The 23,045-nt window shown below is 40.6% G+C and overlaps 1 protein-coding gene across 1 annotated transcript; it reads right to left on the reverse strand.

Moving 5' to 3' along the window:
- Positions 1-22,058: 22,058 nt before the first annotated feature.
- Positions 22,059-22,811, reverse strand: LOC142750687 (olfactory receptor 5V1-like). The gene has a single exon (XM_075859675.1). It carries the CDS (start codon positions 22,809-22,811, stop codon positions 22,059-22,061), a length of 753 nt encoding a protein of 250 aa, XP_075715790.1.
- Positions 22,812-23,045: the final 234 nt, after the last annotated feature.

The raw sequence follows: 23,045 nt of genomic DNA on the forward strand, positions 1-23,045 counted from the left end.
TTAAATAAAAAAAAAACATTTTTTTTCGTTAGAAGCAAAAAAACTGTCTAAAATGGGAAAAAAATTAAATTTTGCTTCTTTTGTCTAAAACATAATTTTTATATATACACTAATGTACATACATATATTAAAATATGCTTGTCTATTTCTTCTGATTACAGTGACACCATATTTACATCGTTTTTGTAAAATAATAAGATGCACGTAACATGGTCTGATATTCAGCATGTACATTTCTGTTTTTCAAGTTCATTTTCTGTATGGCTTATTGGCGCTAAAACATCAAAATCAGTCCAAAAACTCCACCAATTCTGAAATTAGACATCCCATTGTATTCAATAAGGTATATATTGGAAAGTAAGCGCTTTTTGGTTACTTTTAATTTTTATTGGAAGATGGTGGTAAAAAATTAGAAATATACATTCTTTTAATTTTGGTGATAATTCACCTGTACTTTTCTTGTACACGCTATTTGCTGCTTAGCAAAATCAACCTAATATTGGTACGCAAACTTCTGCGCAAAATTATACCTCATTTGTGTGCATAACCCACTTCTAGGGTGTGTAGTAGTGCCCAGAGGCAAAAGAGCACTTTTTCTTCTTCAAGGTGCATTTTTTGCACGGCTTATTTTATTCCCCCACATAAATTGTAATTGACCAGTGGTGCTAAAACATAAGAATCAGTCCAAAAACTCCACCAATTCTGAAATAGACATCCCACTGCTTTCAGTAAGGTATATATTGGAAAGTAAGCGTTTTTTGGGTTTTTCATTTTTTGTTGGGAGTTGCTGGAAAAATACCGAAACATTTTGTTTTCAATTTTATGCTGTTTCACTTGTATTTTTGTGTGCAAGCTATTTTCTGCATAGCAAGGTCAACCTAATATTTGTACACCAATTTCTCCTGAGTACAATGATACATTATTTGTGCACATAACCAACTTCTACAGTATTTACAGTTTTAGAGGCAAAAGCGCTACTTTTTTAGATGGTGGTGAAACATCGGATTCACACTAAAAAAAAGAGATCTCTGTAAAAAAAAAAGAAAGAAACCTCAGTTATTCAATGAGGGGTATATTGTAAAATTCAGGGTTTTTTTTTTGTTGAATTTTGTTTTGTAGAATTAAAAAACAAAACTATTCCCTCCCCTTTTCCCCGGGTATTAACCTAATTATATGGTCCTAATAGGATAAAAGAAAAAAAATGTCTGGAGAGTTAATTTTTAAATATGCTTTTAGACCGGTCAAATTAAACTCGAGCCTTAGTGTGATAAATGTGAAAGCATTTAGCAATGCAGAGGGCTGGCATGGTTGGCAAATATGGCCAAAAGTAGTGGCTATCACTTCTTATGCCTTTTTTGGAGCAGAGATACCCCCATCTCCTTTGAGGGTATTTCTGTCTTGGGGTTGAAGGGATTGTGGCCATAAAGTGCCGCTCTTTTGAGACTTCGCAGATCTTCTGATTCCAGGGGAAACAATGGGCCTTGGTTCTGGAAAATCTGTTCATAAATTATTTCCTTGTACACCAAAAAAGTATGTGTGCCACCGGCATGTTTATACAAAATAAAGGAATTATATATTCCCATTTGAATAATGTATATAGAACGTTTTTTGTACCAGGTGTAGGATCTCCTCATGACCTCATAGGGTATTAACACTTGGTCTGAGAGGTCGACACCCCCCATATATTGGTTATAGTCAACTATGCAGATGGGATTCTGTTTTCTGCAGGAGATCTTTTTAATTTGACTGTCACTGTGTGTACTGTAGTCAACAAATATAAATCTTTTTTTGTCTATGTAATGTACGGCCAACAAATTGCCCGAACCGAGACCAGCAGACCCTCCCTTGTTCAGTCTCTGGCTTATCAGAGATTGTGGAAGGACCCTTCTTTCTCTGCGAACAGTGCACATGCTCCGATATTTGCCTCCTGGAGGTGTCTGAACAGAGGGATGCTGCTGTAATAATTGTCCAGAAAAAGTGTGTGCCCTTTTTGAAGTAAAGACCCCATAATCTCCCTGACTATTTTTCCAATAGTCCCCAATTCTGGTGGGCACCCTAGGGGATTGAATTGGGCATCTTTTCCCTGGCGAACACAAAATGCTTTTGTGTAGCCCGTAGTTCTCTCACAGAGCTTGTGCAGTTTTATTCCATAGTGGGCACGCTTGGAAGGAATATACTGCTTGAAATGCAGTTTACCGTTAAATTTGACCAGACTCTTATCAATGGACAGATTTTCACTGGGGATATATAGCTCGAAAAACATATCAGAAAAATAAATTTAAAAGAGGCCAAATTTTATACAGTCTGTCATAGTCAGTGGAATCTATTGGGGGGCATTGACTATTGTCAGCAAAGTGTAAACATTTTAAAAGTGTCTCATAGCGAGTCCTGGTCATAACTGCGGAGAAAGTGGGGGTACTATGAATGGGACTTTTTTCCCAGTACGATCTAATTGTGGGTTTTCTCACAATGCCCATAAGGAGAGTCAGAATTTTCTTTAATTAAGCATCATTAGTGGGCGCCCATTTTCCTGGCCTTGAATGGTAGAAGGCAGGGTTATTCACAATAAACTGTGCTGCATACAGGTTTGTCTCCCTTGCTAATAATGAAATAAAATGTTCATAAAAAAAAAAAAGGTGAAACAAATTCACAGGGCCAAAGCAAGTTACATCCACTGTCGGGCCAGGCACAGACTTAAATTCAGGAACAAACAGTGTACCCATACATGGATTTTGCCAATTTGGAACCACTACATCAGGAACATCAACTTGTATCGGTTCAGTATCCATCAGCGCCTCTGTGCTGGTACTTGGTACACTTTGTAAAGTTTGGTCACTAGTTCTGACGATTTTTACACTAGGACCAGAATGCACAATATTGTCACTGCGATCACTGTCAATGTCACTGTGATCAAAGCCTTCAAAGGCGACCTCACTTTCTGAGCTGTGCTCGCTTTCAGAGCATAAGAGTGCATACGCCTCCTCCGCTGAGTACATGTTATGCACCGTTTTAGTGAGGTTTTTTTTGACTGTTCTTATATTTTTTTTAACTTAACAAAAAACTGAATGCTAAAGCGAAACCTAATTAGACCGAAATTGATCTAAATAATGACTTGAATATAATTAGATGATATGACCCTATCTAAAACACTTATATCTAAATGTCCTACCCACACACACACAATGTAGCTATTAATTTTTTTTCCACAGTAATAAAGCTGCTGTAACAGTCAGTCTGCTTTCCTCTCCTCAGATAATATCGCTGTGACAGGAGAGTATAGGTGGCTGAACGTTCAGCAGCTGGTCAGAAGTTTGTTTACAAACAAACTTCTCTGTGATCATCATGATTGGATAAATGATGATGATCACATGGATGCAAACTGAACCGATTGGTTCAGTTATCACTGGGGAGGTCAGTCAGCATGAGGGGGGTGGCAAATCGCATGAGGGGGTTGGAAATTGCATCTCTCCATACTTTATTATCAGATCATCATGATTGGTTAAATCGTGATGATCTCATAGTTGATAACTAAACACATTGGTTTCATTATCATAGGAGAGGTCCTGAGGATGCCGGCAGCATGGAATAGCTGTTCCTGAGAGTGTGCACAGAGGCATGCATCAGGAACAGAAGAGTAACTTTAATTAACATGGCTGCAGCATAAGATATATGCTGCAGCAACGTTAAAAGGCAGAACAGCGGTTAATAGAGGCAATGGATATCCGGCATAACTGCATACCGCAAATATACATTAGTGTGGATTTAATGCTTTTTTATTATTATCATTATTATTATTATTATTGTTATTATTAACCCCTTTAGGACACAGCCTGTTTTGGCCTTGTGGACACAGATGATTTTTTCAAATCTGACATGTGTCAATTTATGTGGTAATAACTCCGGAATGCTTTTCCCTATCCAAGCGATTCTGAGATTGTTTTCTCGTGACATATTGTACTTTATGTTAGTGAAAAAATGTGGTCGATAAATTCAATATTTATTTGTGAAAAACTTCAAATTTTAGCGAAAATTTGCAAAAATTAGCATTTTTCTAAATTTAAATGTATTTGCTTGTGAAACAGATAGTAATACCACACAAAATAGTTACTAGTTAACATCCCCCATATGTCTACTTTATGTTTGCATCATTTTTTTTTCACGTACTTTTATTTTTCTAGGACGTTACGAGGCTTAGAACTTTAGCAGCAATTTCTCATATTTTCAATAAAATTTCAAAAGGCTATTTTTTCAGGGACCAGTTCACTTCTGAAGTGGCTTTGAGGGCCTTATATATTAGAAAGTCCCCATAAATCACCCCATTTTGAAAACTGTACCCCTCAAGTTATTCAAAACCACATTCAGAAAATATTTTAACCCTTTAGGCGTTTCACAGGAATTAAGGCAAAGTAGAGGTGAAATTTACAAATTTCATTTTTTTTGCCGAAATTTATTTGTAATAAAAAAAAAGGTTTTACCAGGGAAACGCAACTCAATATTTATTGCCCATATTCTGCAGATTTTAGAAATATCCAACATGTGGCCCTAGTGTCCTAATGGACTGAAACACCGGCCTCAGAAGCAAAAGAGCACCTAGTGGATTTTGGGGCCTCCTTTTTTTAGAAATATATTTTAGGCACCATGTCAGGTTTGAGGAGGTCTTGTGGTACCTAAACAGTCGAAACCCCCCAAAGTGACCGCATTTTGGAAACTACACCCCTCAAGGCATTTTTCTAGGGGTATAGTTAGCATTTTGACACCACAGTTTTTTTTTCAGAATTTAGTGGAATTAGTCTGTGAAGACGAAAATCACCTATTTTTCTGTGGAAACATAGAATTTTTTCATTTTTACAAGGAATAAAGGAGAAAAAGCACCCCAAAATTTGTAAAGCAATTTCTCCCGATTACGGCAATACCCCATATGTGGTCGTAAACTGATGTTTGGACCCACAGCAAGGCTCAGAAGGAAGGGAGCACCTTTTGGATTTTGGAGCGCAGATTTTGCTGGATTGGTTTTCAGTGCCATGTCGGGTTTGCAACGCCCCGGAGGGACCACAACAGTGGAAACCCCCCAAAAGTGACCCCATTTTGGAATCTACACCCCTCAAGGAATTTTTCTAGGGGTATAGTGAGCATTTTGGCCCCTCAGGATCTTTTTTAGAGCTAAGGTGACCAAAAAACAGCGATTTTGGCGCTTTAAATTCTTTATTTATTACAGCGTTCACCGTGCGCAATAAATTACGTTTTAATTTATTCTGCCGGTCGGTACGATTACGCCGATACCATATGTGTATAGTTTTTTTTTAGTTTTGCAGCGTTTGCACAATAAAATTAAGTTTCTATAAAATAATTTATTTTCTGGGACACGCTATTCTGAGCCGTAACTTTTTTATTTTTTCGTCAAAAAAGCTGTGGGAGGTCTTGTTTTTTGCGGGACGGGTTGTAGATTTTATTGGTACCATTTTGGGGTAAATGCAACTTTTTGATCACTTTTTATTCTATATCTTGGGAGGGGTGGTGACCAAAAAATAGCAATGCTGACAGTTTTACGTTTATTTTGTTTGCGGCGTTCACCGTGCAGAAAAATTAACATTATAGTTTCATAGATTGGGTCGTTACAAACGCGGTGATATCAAAGATGTGTACTTTTTTTTAACGTTTTCATTTTTCCCTATAATAAATGACTTATTATAGGAAAACAAAACCTTTTATTTTTGCACTTTTATAAAACATTTTTATGAACTTTTTTTTTACTTTTTACACTTTATTTTTTTGACCTGCAGCTCTGATCGCTGCTAGAATACATTACACTACCTAGGTAGTGTAATGTATTCCAACTGTCAGTGTGACATCACAGTCACTCTGACAGTAAGTCTACGAGGTTCCAGCCAGAGACTGGTCCTCATAAGCTTCCATACATGGCAGACCCGGAGGCCGTTGCCTGGATGCCATCACAAGCATCAGCAGCCCCCACGATTGCATGGGGGCTGCTGATGTGCTACAAACCCCCTACATGCGGAGATCGCAATCGAGCTCCACATGTTACGGGTTAATTGCCAAAATCCGCTGATCGGCAACACTGGAGTGTCAGCTGTAGGGGACAGTTGATCTCTAAGCTCCCAATGGACGCCTTGTCGCCGACAGTGTGCATCAGGAACGACACTGTGACTTCCCGTCACTTTGACAGGAAGCCTATCAGGACCAGCCGAAGGTTGGTCCTGATGGGCTTCCGTCCATGGCAGACCCGGAAGCCATTGTTTGGCTTCCGTTTGCCATGCTAACTATCAGCAGAACCCGCGATTTCGGACGGGGGTCTGCCGATATGTTAGAAACCCCTAAAATTCGGCGATTGCACGCGATCGCCGAATTTAAGGGGTTAATGCGCCGAAATCAGCGGCAAAGGACCGCTGGCCGGCAAGAGGGGAGTGCCAGCTGTCGGCGATAGCTGATCTCCCGGTTCCCGGTGCACACTGTCGCCAACAGTGTGCACCGGGATTAACTCAGTAACTGTACGTCCTCGTGCGGGAAGTAACCTCCCGCAACGACGGACAGTTACGTCCTGGTGCGGATAGGGGTTAATGCTATTATTATACATTTTTCTAATATTATTATTATTATTATTATTATATAAGGTATATTATAACATTTACTGTATGTCCGGAACATTAATTTGGACCGGTTCAACTCTTAAATATTAAAAGAAAAATAAACATAAATGTTCTTTTTGTTGATTGTAGCATAACTACTATTTGTTGTACTTGTAGGAAAATAATCTGACGTTGATCACTGAGTTTTTCCTCTTAGGATTTCAAGTCAGCCATGGTATAAGAATTTCACTGTTCTGTCTTTTCTTTATGGTTTATTGTGGAACAATATATGGCAATCTCCTGATCATCATCCTGGTGTCCATCAGCAAGAACCTCCACACTCCAATGTACTTCTTCATCTCACAACTGTCCATCAGTGACATCTCTGTAACCACAGATATTGTCCCTTACATGCTCCACCTTCTACTGTATAACGGGGGAACCATTACTTTTATTAACTGTATTACTCAGTTTTATTTTTTATGTGCATCTGAAGCATTTGAATGCCTTCTTCTCGCAGTGATGTCTTATGACAGATATGTGGCCATCTGTAATCCCCTCCGTTACATCTCTATCATGACAAGTGGACATTGTGTGACATTGACCGTCATCTGCTGGTTGCTTGGATTTTCCTTTAGTTTGATTTACATCATTACAACAACAAGGCTATTTTTTTGTGGACCAAATATCATTGACCATTTCTTCTGTGACATTGTCCCATTACTGGAACTTGCCTGTTCTGATACCTTCATTGTTCACTTGGAGATTTATGTAGTATGCATTCCAGTTGTCTTTATTCCGACCGCAATCATTGTAATATCTTATACTTATATCATTCTAGCAATCTTAAAGATTCCATCCAGTTCTGGTAGACAGAAAGCCTTCTCCACCTGTAGCTCCCACCTCATTGTGGTCTCCATATTTTACTGGACTATGTTCAGTGTTTATGTTTTCCCAACTAAAGGACAAACAGTCATCATCAGTAAAATCCTATCCATGCTCTACACTGTCTTAACTCCTTTAGTCAACCCCATTATATACAGTCTGAGAAATAAAGACATCTTGAAAGCTGTACAGGAAACACATCATAAGCGTTCCATCTGGTGAATTATCAATAATAGTATATACATCCATGAGTGTCTACCTGAAGTTCCATCAGGCATCAGCTTAGTTATAGTCATCTACTTTATCTTGTAAGGCTCTAATATAAATTGTATAGGTCTAAGAGATGAGTAGTACAGAAATGATTTATATCCTAATGAACAGAATTAAAAATTAAAAAAGGTGTTTGTATACATTAAATGTGTTATATGTTCATAAAATGTCATATATATTCAAAATCCATACAAACCGATTGGCCATTACATCAAAATCACCTGCCTAATATTGTGTAGGTCGCACTGAGACCCCCCCCAATCGCTCAAACAAAGCGGCAGAAGCACTCTTGTGAGTACTTAGCCACATCGTGTCTCTTTGTCTTTTTCCGGAAATCAATGTATCGGAGTACGGGCTCAATAGAAGTTTTGGAAAAAGCCGAACAGAAACAAATCGGCTGAGCGCTCACACGAGGGCTTCTGCCGCTTTGTTTGAGCGATTAGTAGGGGTCTGCGTGCTCGGACCCCACCAATCAAAACTTCTGACATGTCACTATGACATGTCAGAAGTTTGTCAAACGTTTAGTTACACTTTAAGTCTTATAAGATGCAATGTGGGGGCTCCATCAATCAGGCTTGTATTCCAGCACATTCCACAGATACCCGATTGGTTTGAAATCTGTGGAATTGAAGGCCAAGTGAACACCTTGATATCTTTATCATGTTCCTCTAACCATTCCTGAACAATTTTTGCATTGTGGCAGGGTGCATTATCCTGCCCTTAGAATATACCATTGCCATGAAGAGGTGTACTTGGTCTGTAAGAATGTTTACGTAGGTGGTACATGTCCAACTAAAATCCACAAAGGAAAATGAAATGTCATGTGAAATGCAGAGGAATAAAGTAAATTTGCCATTAAATGTCACCTGTCTAACTAAGGAAGAAGTGCAAAGACGCCTGAAAAATATTTAAATACACAAATCGGGTCCAGATGGCAAACACCCCCGACATCTAAGAGGATTAAGTACAATAAGGAATCTATAATGACAGTCTATTCCACATCATTAACGATACTGACACTGGTTGCTACAGTTAAGTTTACTGTTAATTAATAGTCCTTTTCCATGTCAGTGTAAAAACAGATTTGACACGGATTTGAAACAAAACCGTGTGTCCGATGGACGCGAGCTAGGCGTCCATTCGTTCACCTTGCAGAGCCGAACAATATGACACCTGACTCGGTTGTCTTTTTTAAAAGGGTACCCCTCTTTTGCCCAATAAACATGGTGGAATTCCCTTATTTATTTTTTTTATTCCAAAATTAACATCTCCAAAACTAACTGTTGAATATCCCTTATATTTATTACACATGTATCCCTTGACACTCTGACCTATCCTAAAAAAATATCAAGGTTCTGTGACGCACGCTTGGCCCACAGAAGCCTCGTCAGCAACGCCTGTTTTTATGCACGTTTTGCCCGGTTTTTGGTGAAACACCGCTGATGAATGTAAAGCAAGTGCAGTATCGATTGCACAGTATTTTTTCACAGATCCATCTGAAAACAGATTTGACACTGTATTATCACACAAGAAAGATATTTAAAGCCCCATGGCACATATAGCACCCAGAGTGCATTTCTTGACATGTTGCGGTAGTGACCCCAAAATGTGAGTTAGTCCCTCCCTAGTCTCCTGTGAGGGTTTGTAACACTTCTTTGAGTGTATCCCATAACAGGGCTTAGGAAGGGGTGTTAGGCATGCATGCAAGAGCTGCTTGGATGTGATTTTTTTAAATGACCGGTTTTTCGTGAAAATCCACCGATGAATATAAAATAAGTGCAGTATCGATTTCACTGTGTTTTTTCAGAGATCCATCTGAAATCAGATTTGACATGGTATAATTACATGAGAAAGATATTTAAAGCCCCTGGGCACATATAGCACCCAGAGTGCAAGTTTCCTGTGAGGACTCAGAAGACTGCTGTGAGTACTTCACCAGTAAGTACCTTTATGTGCTATTTTACTGTGAGCTCTATGTCAATCGCCTGAGATCCTTGAGTGAACCTGGCAGTTACTAATAGAACTGCTGGTTTCAGTGCTTCAGAACTTTCATCCAGTAACCATCAAACATCAATGTACTTTCTCTACCCCCTCACTGTAAAGCCATAGTGCTTACATAGCACTCAGAGTGCAATTTTGCCATTTTGGGGCGGTCTCCCCAAAATGTGAGTATGCCCCCCAAATTCCAAGTGAAGGCTCAGAGCACTGCTGTGAGTGTGCCACATCAGTAATGCATCAGCGTTTTTTTTTTTAACCACACAGTGTGTGTAAAGTGCCATCTTGGCCATCAACGCATCTTTGGTGATCCACAAAACAGGATCTAGCATCTCTGGTGATGCAAAAAGATGAAGCTGGCATCACTGTAGATGCCAAAAGATCAACCTGTCATCTACAAAGATGAAGTTAAAACCAATCTAAAGTTCACTCATAAAACGAAAAAAAATACAGAGATTTACAAACAAGTGGAAACCTCCATCGGTTAGCCCGGTCTGACCAACCTTGGCATCTGAAACAACCGGCATAGTTTCTGACTCCAGAAGTTTACCACTTAAGGTCTGACCTTGAAATTTTTACAGTTTGGTGACGGTGGCATGCACGGTTTTCGACCAGCAAAACACTCCAAACGCGTAGACGAAAACTTTGACAGAGTCGAAAACTAAACCGTGGGTCCGATGGACTCGAGCTAGGTGTCCATTCATTCGCCTTGCAGAGCGGAACAATACGACACCTGACTCTGTCCTCTTTTCTCAAAGGGGACTCCTCTTTGCTCCCATAAACATGGCAGAGTTCCCTTATTTATAGCTAAGTATCGACGGATTTACCCAAGTATTTCTGTAACCGCTCAATGTCGAGTTACGAGCCCTAAAACTATTATACGTCACAATGTCCTGAGTATGTACGCCAAGGCTCATGATGATACGTTGCGCGGTTAGCCAGGGAAATCCTCGATAGCGTTGCCTGTTTTGCCTCATTAGCGATGTCAGTATGTAAACATTTATATTCCCCATAAGTAAAAGACTATGGAAATATAATGGTGACTGTATATATGTGGCATAACCAGTATATATACTGAGTCATACTGTGACTCAGCCCCGAACCAAAGTAAATCTTAAGCCATACCGAATGCCAGAGGTACATAGGGAGACAATGTCATCTAAGGTGGAACATATACTCAAAAACTAACCGTTGAATATCCCTTATATTTAATACACATGTAGCCCTTGACACTCTGACCTATCCTAAAAAAATGTCAAGGTTCTGCGACACCTGCTTGGCCCACATAAGCCTCACCAGTAATGCCTGTTTTTACACATGTTGAGACCGTTTTTGGTGAAACACCAATGATGAATGTAAAATAAGTGCAGAATCAATTTCACTGTGTCACGATTTGTAGGTGTTTTACTAGGATTAGGAGTTTTTGTACATGGTCACCATGCAAATATTATAAAAATGTCCCTAATGTCAATGTACACCTTGCCATCAGCTCAGATATACATATCAGGCATACTTTCTCAAACCTTTTGTTTGAATAATGGTACAAGGCAGGGGTGCCCCCTTTCACAGTTGATTTTTACATTAGTACGGGAACCTTTCATACATTCTCATCAGAATGTTAACCCCTTCAGGATGCAGCCTGTTTTGGTCTATGAATTTGTGTATCTAGTTGTAGGTCTGTAGGACTATGTGTATCTAGTTGTAGGCCTGTAGGACTATGTGTAATTAGCTGTAGGTCTGTAGTACTATATGTATCTAGATGTAGGTATGTAGGACTATTTGTACCTAGTTGTTGGTCTGTAGGACTATGTGTATATAGCTGTAGGTCCGCAGGACTATGTGTATCTAGTTGTAGGTTTGTAGGCCTATGTGTATCTAGTTGTAGGTATGTACATAGGACTATGTGTATCTAGCTGTTTGACTGTAGGACTATGTGTATCTAGCTGTAGGTCTGTAGGACTATATGTATCTAGCTGTAGGTCTGTAGGAATACGTGTATCTAGCTGTAGAAATGTGGGACTATGTGTATATATAGCTGTTGGTTTGTAGGACTTTGTGTTATAATTCCACGTCACCTCAGATCACTAATAGGACATATCCTGTTGTCAGCTAAACTAGTTCTTACTAGATACTGGAAAAGTAAAACTGTTCCTCATCTGACAGAAATAATTACTCTCCTTAACAACACTTATAACTGTGAAAAAATATTTTTCTATAGTATTTTTGGTTTGAAAATGGAGGAGGAGTGGAAAGCTTGGCCCCATAGTTCGAGAAGTGTAACATATTGATTGGCCTCTCTTATACCAATTGAATGTCACGTGGCATCTGTTTTGGTTTAACTTTTGGTTTACTCTGGATATATAACCATCTCTAGATATCAATACTATGATTCCACAATAGTGTTGTCAGATTATATACCTATGTAATCTATTGTATGCTTTATAGCTCCATTACACTTTCAGCTATAGATATCATGTAAAGACTATAGTTAACTGTATATCCATACATGTTTTCTTACTTTAACACTAAATGCTTGTGCAACTTGTAAAAAATGACAACAAAAAAACTTTGATTGAAAAAAAAATAATATGGGGGCGTGGCTTGGATATGGCGCTGACCAGACGTGCTGCCTGAGAGCTCTGTTCCTGCGCTTCCCTAACCCAATCATAAGCACATCAACAAGCAGAATTACACTTACCTGATGGTCAGGAAAACCAAGGCTACCACTGGGACTTCTTACTATACGAGGCAGATGTCTTCAGCCGGCTCCATTCAGCGTTTCCTCAGGGACGCTGCTGCTGGAGCACCTTCCAAGATAGCGCAGCTGGAGGGGAGATGAGATGGCGCTGGGACTCCGCTTGCAAAGGGGATGTCATCTGCTGCTGCTGCATCAGGTACCGACTGTACCGTCTCCTCGGCTTCTGGTCCTCTGGGGCAGTTTCCTTCCCTGCTGTTTAGGGAAGAGCTGTGTACTTCTGGGGATGTAATGACACCTCCTGCTCTGGACTGCTCGCCACGTAGTGTTTGTCATGGCGTCCTGGTCTCCCCTTCTTCCTCCCCTCGTGTGCTGGGGCCTGCATTGCTGCATACCATCTCTCCCAGGGATCAGGATGATCATGTCTCTCAACCTCTAGTTGGATCTGCTGTCCTGGGAATGATTTACAGGCCTTGAGACAACAGCTATCTGCATTGCCCACTAAACAGGACATGGAGCGTTATGTAAACCGTCTGGAGACAACTTATAAATCAGAGATACAATCTCTCACTACTAATCTCTCTCACTTGTCTGATCAAGTACAGCGTATGGAAGGAGATATTTCAACTGTTACACAGCAGCAGGCTTCCCATGCAGATCGTTTGGATCAACACTCCCATCAGATTCATATGCTCTTTAACTTAGCTGAGGATCATGAAAATCGGAATCGTCGTAATAATATTCGGCTTCGGGGCATTCCTGAGGATGTTTTTCCTGGGCAACTCATACCCGGCTTACAGTCTCTGTTTAACTCCTTACTGGAGCGTCCTGCTGGTGATCCTCTGGAGCTGTAAAGAGCTCACAGGACTCTTGGCCCTCGTAATTCGGATCCTGACAGGCCTAGAGATGTTCTGTGCTGTGTTCATTTTTTCTCTCTCAAAGAGCAGATCATAAGGAAGGCCCGTGATAAAGGCGAAGTTCTATTGAATGGTGTCAAGATTCAACTGCTGTCTGACCTGTCCAGGATGACTTTGGACAAACGTCGTGTGCTGCGTCCTTCGCTGAATGTTCTGAGAGAGCATGAGATTTCTTATTCGTGGGGTCACCTCTTTCAGCTGCAGGTTCGCAAGAATGGAGTGTTGCTGATTGTTAGAGACCCGGGAGATGTTCCTGATTTTTGCGCTGCTCTCCATTTGCCTAGAGTTTCTATTCCTGATTGGCCTTATGTTCCCCCTCCACCTCCAACACCACGATGGTCGCTCTCCTGCATCTCCTATGGGGTGTCATGGTGGTCATCATGCTGATCCGATGTGATACCTTCCCGATGTCTCCTCTGCAGTCTGCTGTTGGATTTTATTTTTTGTGTCCATCATATGAGGCTGTTTTCTGCTGTGTTTCAATGTAGAGAATGCCGCCTGTTACTTTTCTTTTGTTCTAGGTGGATACTTCTGGATAACGGGCTGGCCACTTGCTGGTGGTCGATTGTTGCCGATGGGTTATAGGATTTACTTCAACATGAATGTTTATATTTTTTTTATTTTCTTTTTATTGTTATTTGCCTATATGTACATTTATGCTGACAATTAATGTATTTAGGGTGGTTCTTTGCTGGGGTTTCTTTATGTTCCTGATAATGCCGTATGCCATTGGTCAGTTATCTTGGGATGTAATTCCAAATACCTTGGTTTCTTTTCCTTTTTATTTTATATCTTTATTTAGTTATGTTTATAATGTTGCTGGGTTGGGGGGCGCAGGGCGCTGGCTAGTCCTTGTCCTGACACTTCTCCTCTTAGGGACTCACTGGTTGTAACCGGTGTCTATTTGTTTGTTTCTCCTTGATTAGATCCAGGAGTGGGTGATTGTTTTGCCCGTTTGTCGGTCATTGTTGTCGTGGTTTCCCTTCCCTGTCTGTCTTGTCTTTTTCTTCCCGGATTTAGTTCATATTATTGGCTTGCTTATCCCAAGTGTGGTGGAGATGGCACAGCTGAAAGTTTGTACCTTTAATGCTAGAGGGCTTAATGTCCCTGAAAAACGCTCGCAGATCCTGTATAACATGCACAAAAAGCGGGTGCATATTTTGTTCTTACAAGAGACTAATTTTCAGGTGGGCCATACATCACAGTTTACTAATCGTTATTATCCTGTTTGGTTTCACAGTGCCAACCCGGAATCCAAGTCCAAGGGTGCTAGTATATGTCTTCACAAATCGCTCTCTCACAAGACCATAGATGTCCTTGTTGACCCGGGTGGTTGGTATGTTTTTCTTAAACTGTCCATTCAGAATAAGATCTTCACTTTGGCTAATTTTTACCTCCCTAATCAGGACCAGGCTCGGGTGTGCCGATTGTTTTTGAGGAAATTGGAGGAGTTTTCGGAGGGCGTTTTAATTGTGGGAGGTGATTTTAATTTGACATTTGATTCCAGGCTTGATACCTCCTCGGGCAGGTCTGCTGTTCCTAAGTTGCAATTGGTGGCATTTTAGACCACGATGCACTCCATGCAATTGATTGACGTGTGGAGGATTCTCCATCCTCAGGCAAGAGAGTACACTTATTTCTCCCCCTTACACAATATGTACAGTCGACTAGACACCTTTCTTGTTAGCCACCACTTGCTTACCTGGCACCCTACTTCTGAGGTGGGTCCAATGTTTTGGTCGGATCATGCCCCAGTATTTTTGTCACTTACGTTTTCTAATTCGGTGCCCAATTTCCAGTCTTGGAAAATTAATGACAATCTATTGTGCGACGCGGTATGTGTGTCGGCTCTTAAGGACACGCTTAACGTCTTTTTTGATGTACACACGCGTGACTCTACACCTCTACCACTCCAGTGGGAAGCATTGAAATGTGTAGTTAGAGGTGTCCTGATACAGCAGGGGGCACGATTAAAGCGGAAAATAGGGGCAACTATTGCGCGGCTCCTTGCTCAGATACGGGATTTAGAATCCTGTCATAAACGCGTTCCTTCCTCACAGGTTTTTTCGGACCTTACCACAGCGAGAGAATCATTGCGTTCTCTGCTAGACCAGTCACATGCTAGGTTTAGGGATCAGATGCTGAAGCATTCTGACGAATTTGCAGACAAATGTGGCAGGTCTTTGGCAAAGATTTTACATCCCCGTACACAAGAGTCATACATTCCTAAAATTATATCTCCCACTGGCGGTGATTTTCATGACCCGGTCGGCATTACTGACTGTTTCAGACAATATTACTCTGCCTTGTATAATCTCAAAGGCCATTTAAATGATATGCAGGCTGATGCGTTACGGGACAAAATTGAACATTATGTATATGACACTGCTTTACCGTCCTTGGGGGATGGGGAGGCTTTGGGACTTGAGGAGGATTTCTTGGAATCCGAAGTGGAGTGTGCAATTGGAGACTCTCCCTTGGGCAAAAGTCCAGGACCTGATGGGTTTAATAATACATTTTATAAGACTTTTAAAGATCAACTTGCTCCATTTTTGACGAAAGTCTTTAATTCGGTGTCTTCCTCTTGTCCCTTTGCGCCTCAGTCCCTCGAGGCTCATATTACCCTTGTACCAAAACCGGGTAAGGATCCAACGGTATGCGCAAACTTCAGGACCATCTCGCTGATTAATGTTGATGTGAAGCTCTTTGCAAAATTGATTGCCTCTCGCCTCTCTCCGTTATTGCCTGGCTTGATCATAGAAGATCAGGTGGGGTTTGTACGTGGTAGAGAATCTCGGGATAATACTAACAAGACCCTTCTTTTGACGTCATATTGCCAAACACGCAAGGTACCGATGCGTTTACTCTCGGTCGATGCCGAAAAGGCTTTTGACAGGGTGCACTGGGTGTTTCTCCGTAGTGTCTAGACGCAGGTTGGCCTTGGCACCACTATGGTGGATAGGATTATGGCATTATACCATGGGCCTACAGTTCGAGTTAATGGTCTTTTATCTGACTCTTTGTCTATTACTAATTGCACGAGACAGGGGTGCTCTCTTTCGCCTCTGCTATATGTTTTGGTCATGGAACACCTGGCCGTGGCACTGCAGATAAACCTTAACATTAATGGCATATGTGTTGGTGCACAGCATCACAAACTCGCACTCTATGCTGATGATCTTCTTGTGTACATCACAACTCCTATGATTTCCTTGCCATCTGTGACTGGGGAGTTTGAGCGATTTGGTCATTTGAGTAATTTTAAAGTTAATTACTCTAAATCGGAGGCGCTGAATATATCTCCAGATGCTCCTCTTGCTGCTCATCTCGCTCAGGTTTTCCTGTTTAAGTGGCAATCCAAGTCATTAAAATACTTAGGGATACATATCCCCACACATTTGTCTGACTTGTTTACCTTGAATTACACACCTATCCTACAGCGTACCTTGAGGAAGTTTGTGGCATATGGCGGGAGCCGCATGTCGTGGTTTGGGCGTATTAACGCTGTTAAAATTTATATATTGCCCAAATTCTTGTACATATTTCAGACCGTCCCTATTGTAGTGCCAGCGGGTTTTTTTCCAGACCTTACATAGGGCCATAACTAAATGTGTATGGGGTTCCTCTAAGCCTCGCATTAGATTTTCTGTTCTTAGCCAGCCGAAAGTGGAAGGGGGCGCGGGTTTGCCGGAATTTAAACAGTATCATCAAGCTGCGATCCTCGTGCGATTGGTGGACTGGTTCCGCTCAGATGCAGGTAAGCAATGGGTGCGCATTGAGAAGGGAATGTCTTCCCTTGCATTGTCCTCCTTGCCTTGGTTGACTGTCTCCCAGTGACCAACGTCTTCTTTGCCTTTCCTCACACGTCAATTTCTTGTAGTTTTGGAACGGATCATTGGTACTCTGGACCTTGTTCACCATCCAGGTCCTTTGACTCCTCTTTTTGATAACCCTTCCTTCCCTCCGGCGGTGGGTGTGTATACATTCCTCTGTTTGGAGAGACAGGACAGTGGATGTTTGGCTCTGATCCTTACACCTGATGGTACAATTTTGTCGCTGACTGCTGTCTCTGAGGCCTGCACGGGGAGACGATCAATATGGTGGTCCTATTTTCAGCTGCATTCCTATCTCTCTTCCATGGGTGATTGTCTTGTGTTGCTACAGGGTAAGACTCCTCTGGAACATTATCTGTCTTTGACTTCTGCTCCTTCTCATGTGCTGTCCTACTTACATGGGATCCTCCAACCTGGATACTCTTATTCTCAGTTGACATTCACCACAGCTTGGGATGAGGAAATGGGGGTTCAACATTCTGGGGAGGACTGAGGAACTTCTTTCTTACTGGCTCATAAAGTTACCAACTTCTTGTTATGCTCAGGAGAAAAACGATAAAATACTTACCAGATGGTACCGTTGTCCTTCCTTTTTACATAGGATATTTCCTAATGTGTCTGCCGATTGTTGAAGGTGTGTGGAGGCTCCTTTAACTATTTTGCACATTTGGTGCGATTGCCCCAAGCTCCGTCCCTTTTGGGAAAAAATCTTTGATCTTGGCGACAAACTTTTTGGCACTGACGTTCCTACCTCGGCTTCTATTGGGTTTCTTTCCATGGTTCCTGGATCACTCCCACACCTCAAAAAGGGTGTCTTTAGGCATTTTCTGACTGCAGCTAGAACTCTCATCCCACGTCATTGAAAGTCTAGTACTGTGCCTTCTTTGAAGGAATGGTTAATGGAGCTGAACGGGATTATGAGGATGGAGGAATTGATGTCTGCTGATCCGGGTACATCACAGATCATTGTTCAAACTTGGTCAATTTGGTACGGATTCCGGGGTGGTGTTTCCCTTTGTCGTCTCGTGTTTATGTAACTTTGTGTTGAAATTTGCACTTAACCTTGTCATTATTACTCGTTTTTGGGACTGGTTTCCCTAAATTTTGCACTACCTTTGCTGTGAATATGGTACCGTTATTTACCATTAGATTTGATTATTTTCTTCCCATTACTTTGCTGGTTGGGAGGCTACCTCCTACCATTGTTCATATGTCTCTGTAACATTTTCTACAGTTTGAATTTATTGTATTGCACTGCGTGCAAACTTTTGAAATTTCATGAGATGTTTTATCTGCTCTGTTATATTTTCTAATACAAATTTTTGATAAATTAAAAAAATAAAAAAATTTATATCTTAAAAACTAACCATTGAATATCCTTTATATTTATTACACATGTAGCCCTATTTCAAGGTTCTGCGACGCGCGCTTCGCCCACAAAAGCCTCATCAGCAACTCCTGTTTTTACGCATGTTTAGACCAGTTTTTGGTGAAACACCACAGATGAATGTAAAATAAGTGCAGTATCAATTTCACTGTGTTTTTTCACAGATCCATCTGAAAACAGATTTGACACTGTATTATTCCACGAGAAAGCTATTTAAAGCCCCTGATCACACATAGCACCCAGAGTTCAGGTTTCCTGTGAGGGCTCAGAACACTGCTGTGAGTGTACCTCATCAGTAATGTATAAGTATACACAGTTTTTAATCACCTTTATGTGCTATTTTATTGTGGGCTCTATGTGGGAAATGGGAATTGTGTGGAAAAGGTAAATATCCTGAAGGGGATGCAGAACCTCCTGGAGAGAATGTGCCTACCCATGTAATGACACAAAGGTTGATTTATTGACAGAAATTCATGATGACAATGACAAATTTCCATTGCAGGTCTTAGCTGGAGAGTAGGGTGATTCTCCCCCTGATCAAAAGAGGTGTCTGGAGAAAATTTTGGGACCACACAATTGAGAGACCCATTCTCATAAATGCTCGGAAAGGTATTATGGTCATAAATGGTAAATAATTTCCACATTTTGCCTTGAATAATGATTTATTTTAAAGAGTTACAGTGAAATTGTGGAACAGCTTCTGGTACCTAAGCCGTGCAGACGCATGATACTTAACATTGCTCGTAATCATGTACTTGGGGGACATTTGGGGAAAGACAAAACAAAAGAGAAAGTTCTTGTTTTTCTTGCCATGGGTATATAAGGGAAGTGAATAAATACTGTAAGTCGTGCCCCACATGTCAGATAAGTGCCCCGACATCACACTTTCATAGCCCTTTGTTTCCGCTTCCAATTATTGAGGTACCATTTGAGAGGCTTGCTATGAAGTTAATGGGTCTTATAGTCAAGTCAGCCAAATGGCACCAATATATTTAGGTGGTTATGGATTATGCAATTCAGGTACTGCAGGTACTTTCTCTACCCCCTCACTGTAAAGCTATAGTGCTTAGATAGCACCCAGAGTGCAATTTTAACATTTTGGGGCGGTCACCCCAAAATCTGTAAATGCCCCCCAAATTCCATGTAAAGGCTCAGAACACTGCTGTGAGTGTGCCACATCAGTAATGCAACAGTGTTTTTATTTTTAACCACACAGTGTGTGTAAAGTGCCATCTGGGCCATCAACGCATCTGTGGTGATCCACAAAACAGGATCTAGCATCTCTGGTGATGCAAAAAGATGAAGCCAGCATTACTGTAGATGCCAAAAGATCAACCTGTCATCTACAACAATGCCGTTAAAACCGCTGATCGCATAGTGAAGTCCCCTAGTGGGACTAGTAAAAAAGTGAAAAAAAAGTTTAATAAAGTTAATAAAAAAAAGTGAAAAATAAAAAATTCAAAACCCACTTTTCCCCCTTACAAAATGCTTTACTATTAAAAAAATAAAATAAAGTAAAAACGTTACACATATTTGATATCACCGTGTCCGTAATGACCCCGACTATAAAGATATTTAACCCATACGGTGAACGCTGTAAATAATAAAATAAAAAAAAACAATGGAAAAATTGCTGTTTTCTATGAACCCTGCCTTAAAAAAACATGTGATAAAGAATCATCAAAATTCGCATCTTCTCTAAAATGGTACCAATAAAACTACAAGTCTTCCCGCAAAAAAGAAAGTCCTCTTACAGCTGCATCAGCGGAACAATAAAAAAGTTATGGCTCTTCAAATATGGAGACACAAAAACAAATAATTTTAAAAAAAACTTGTTTTTACTGTGTAAAAGTAGTAAAACATACAAAATCTATACAAATGTGGTATTGTTGCAATCATAACAACCCGCTGAATAAAGTTATTGTGTTATATAATGTGGTCAGGCTGAAGCAGATATATTTCATTGTCTCTGGTCATGTTCGTCAGTTCAGATATTTTGGACCTCAGTCCGAACTTTTATGCAAAAACATTTGGTTGACTCTGTGCACTCTGATCCAACTTGGGGTATTTTTGTGATTATTTTGTGATTTGTATGTTGATTTTTTATTTTTTTTATAATAAGCTGTTATGGCCAAACTAGAAGACACATCACTATGTGACCAAAAGTATGTACATCTCCTCCTAATTATTGAGTTCAGGTGACTAAGTCACATCCATTGCCAACAGGTGCATAAAATCAAGCACACAGCCATGTAATCACCATAGACAAGCATTGCTAGTAGTATGGGTAGTACTGTAGAGCTTAATGAAACATGTAGTATATGGGACTGTTTAGCTGCAGACCGGTCAAAGTGCCAATGCTGAACCCTGTTCACCCACCAAAGCATCGACAATGGGCATGTGAGCATCAGAACTTGAGCATGGAGCAATGGAAGAAGGCGCCTAGCTGATGAATCATGTGTTACATCATGAGGACGGTCAGGTGCGTGTGCGTCACTTACCTGAGGAAGGGATGGCACCAGGATGCATTGTGGGAAGAAGACAAGCCGGCAGAGGCAGTGTGATAATCTGGGCAATGTTCTGCTAGGAAACCTTGGGTCCTGGAATACATGTGGATGTGACACGGACCACCTACCTAAACATTGCTGCAGACCAAGTGCACCCCTTCATGGTTATGGTATTCCAACATGACAGTGCCCACAAGCATTGTTAAGGAATGGTTAGGAGAACATGCCATAAAGTTCAAGATGTTGACGTGGCCCCTAAATTTCCCAGATCATATCTGATCAAACATCAGTGGGATATGCTGGACAAGCAAGTCAGAACCATGGAGGCCGCACCTCACAACTTACAGATCTTAAAGGATCTACTGCTAAGACCTCGGTGCCAGATCCCACAGGAACGTCTAGAGGTCTTATGTAGTCTATGCTTTGATGGGTCATAGCTGGTTTTTTTTGGGGGGGGGGTCTACACAATATCGGGCAGGTGGTTTTAATGTTATGTATTTATTCAAGCACACAGCATTCTACCAAAGCAATATAAAAACAGAATCAATTCACCATAAAAAAGTAAAGGGAGTTTTTTTAGCAACAGGGAAGGGATGGGGGTGCAGTTTATGATTTAAAAAAAAAAGCCAACCTTAACACAGGTGACGGATTGAGGTGATGGATGGAGCCAGGAAAGGAGCTACAGGAGTCGGCATACCCTGTTACAGATATATTTCAAATGGGCCAGTTGGGTCTTCATTAAGAGCTGCATATATGTTGAGGGGATGGAGGTGGAGGGAAATGAGGAGTATGTATTATAAATATGAAAGCTAGGGATTGGTAAGGAAGGGGGAGACAGAAGGTTACTCAATAAATAATTGTCTCTCCAACATCTATTATGGCAAACTTTAGGGAGTGCGTGTGGTGGGGGTAGATTCTGAAACTTTTGTTGTGGGTACCAGCTGATTCCAGACACTTATACAGTCCAGTAGATATAAAACTCTTCCTAGAAGACATGTTTAATCTTATAGAAAGCTTCCTTAAAGTCTTTGTTCCTCAGAGTGTATATAATAGGGTTAAGCATTGGGGTCACCACAGTATAACTCAGAGACAAGATCTTACTCAGGATCAGGGATTGTCCTCTTGGTGGAAACATATAAACAATGATTAATGTCCCATAAAATAAGGAAACTACAATGAGGTGGGAGCTACAGGTGGAGAAGGCTTTATGTCTTCCGGTATTGGATGGGATCTTCAGGATGGTGTTGACAATGTACACATAGGACATCACAATTATTATAAAAGGTCCCATGACAATAAAATATCCCAATATAAAAATCTGTTTATGAATGATGGATGTATCAGAGCAGGAGAGCTGCAGTATAGGTTCTAAGTCACAATAGAAGTGGTCAATAACATGTGGTCCACAGAAATGTAAATTATAAAAAGAAATTACGTCGATCAACATCACCATAAAACTAACCAACCAAGTCACAATTACTGATGTCACACAAAATACATGATTCATGATGGAGTTATAACGGAGGGGGTTACAGATGGCCAGATATCGATCATAAGACATGAGTGAGAGTAGAAGACATTCAGATGAATCTGAGATGACAAACAATGAAAGCTGGATGATGCAGCCGATGAGAGTCATAGTACTCCCTCCATACAGTACAGTGAGAAGAAGAGTGGGGACAATATCTGTGGTCACCAGGATGTCACACAATGATAACTGTGTAATGAAGAAGTACATGGGAGACTGGAGGTTTCTACTCACTAAATATAAGATCACGATAAGAAGGTTTCCTATAATTGTCCACAGTAAATAATAACAAGTAGTGAGAAGAACAGGGTTTGAAAGTTTTGAAGATTTGAGAATCCCAGAAGAAAAAGTGAACTAAAATTATTTGCAAGTATTGCCTGGAGAAAGCATAAGTAATTGCAGAACAATTCAGTAGTGAATCACGCAACATTTTTTTTGTAATTT

This window comes from Rhinoderma darwinii, chromosome 3, assembly GCF_050947455.1.
Source record: "Rhinoderma darwinii isolate aRhiDar2 chromosome 3, aRhiDar2.hap1, whole genome shotgun sequence".
In the NCBI taxonomy this organism is placed as follows: Eukaryota; Metazoa; Chordata; class Amphibia; order Anura; family Rhinodermatidae; genus Rhinoderma; species Rhinoderma darwinii.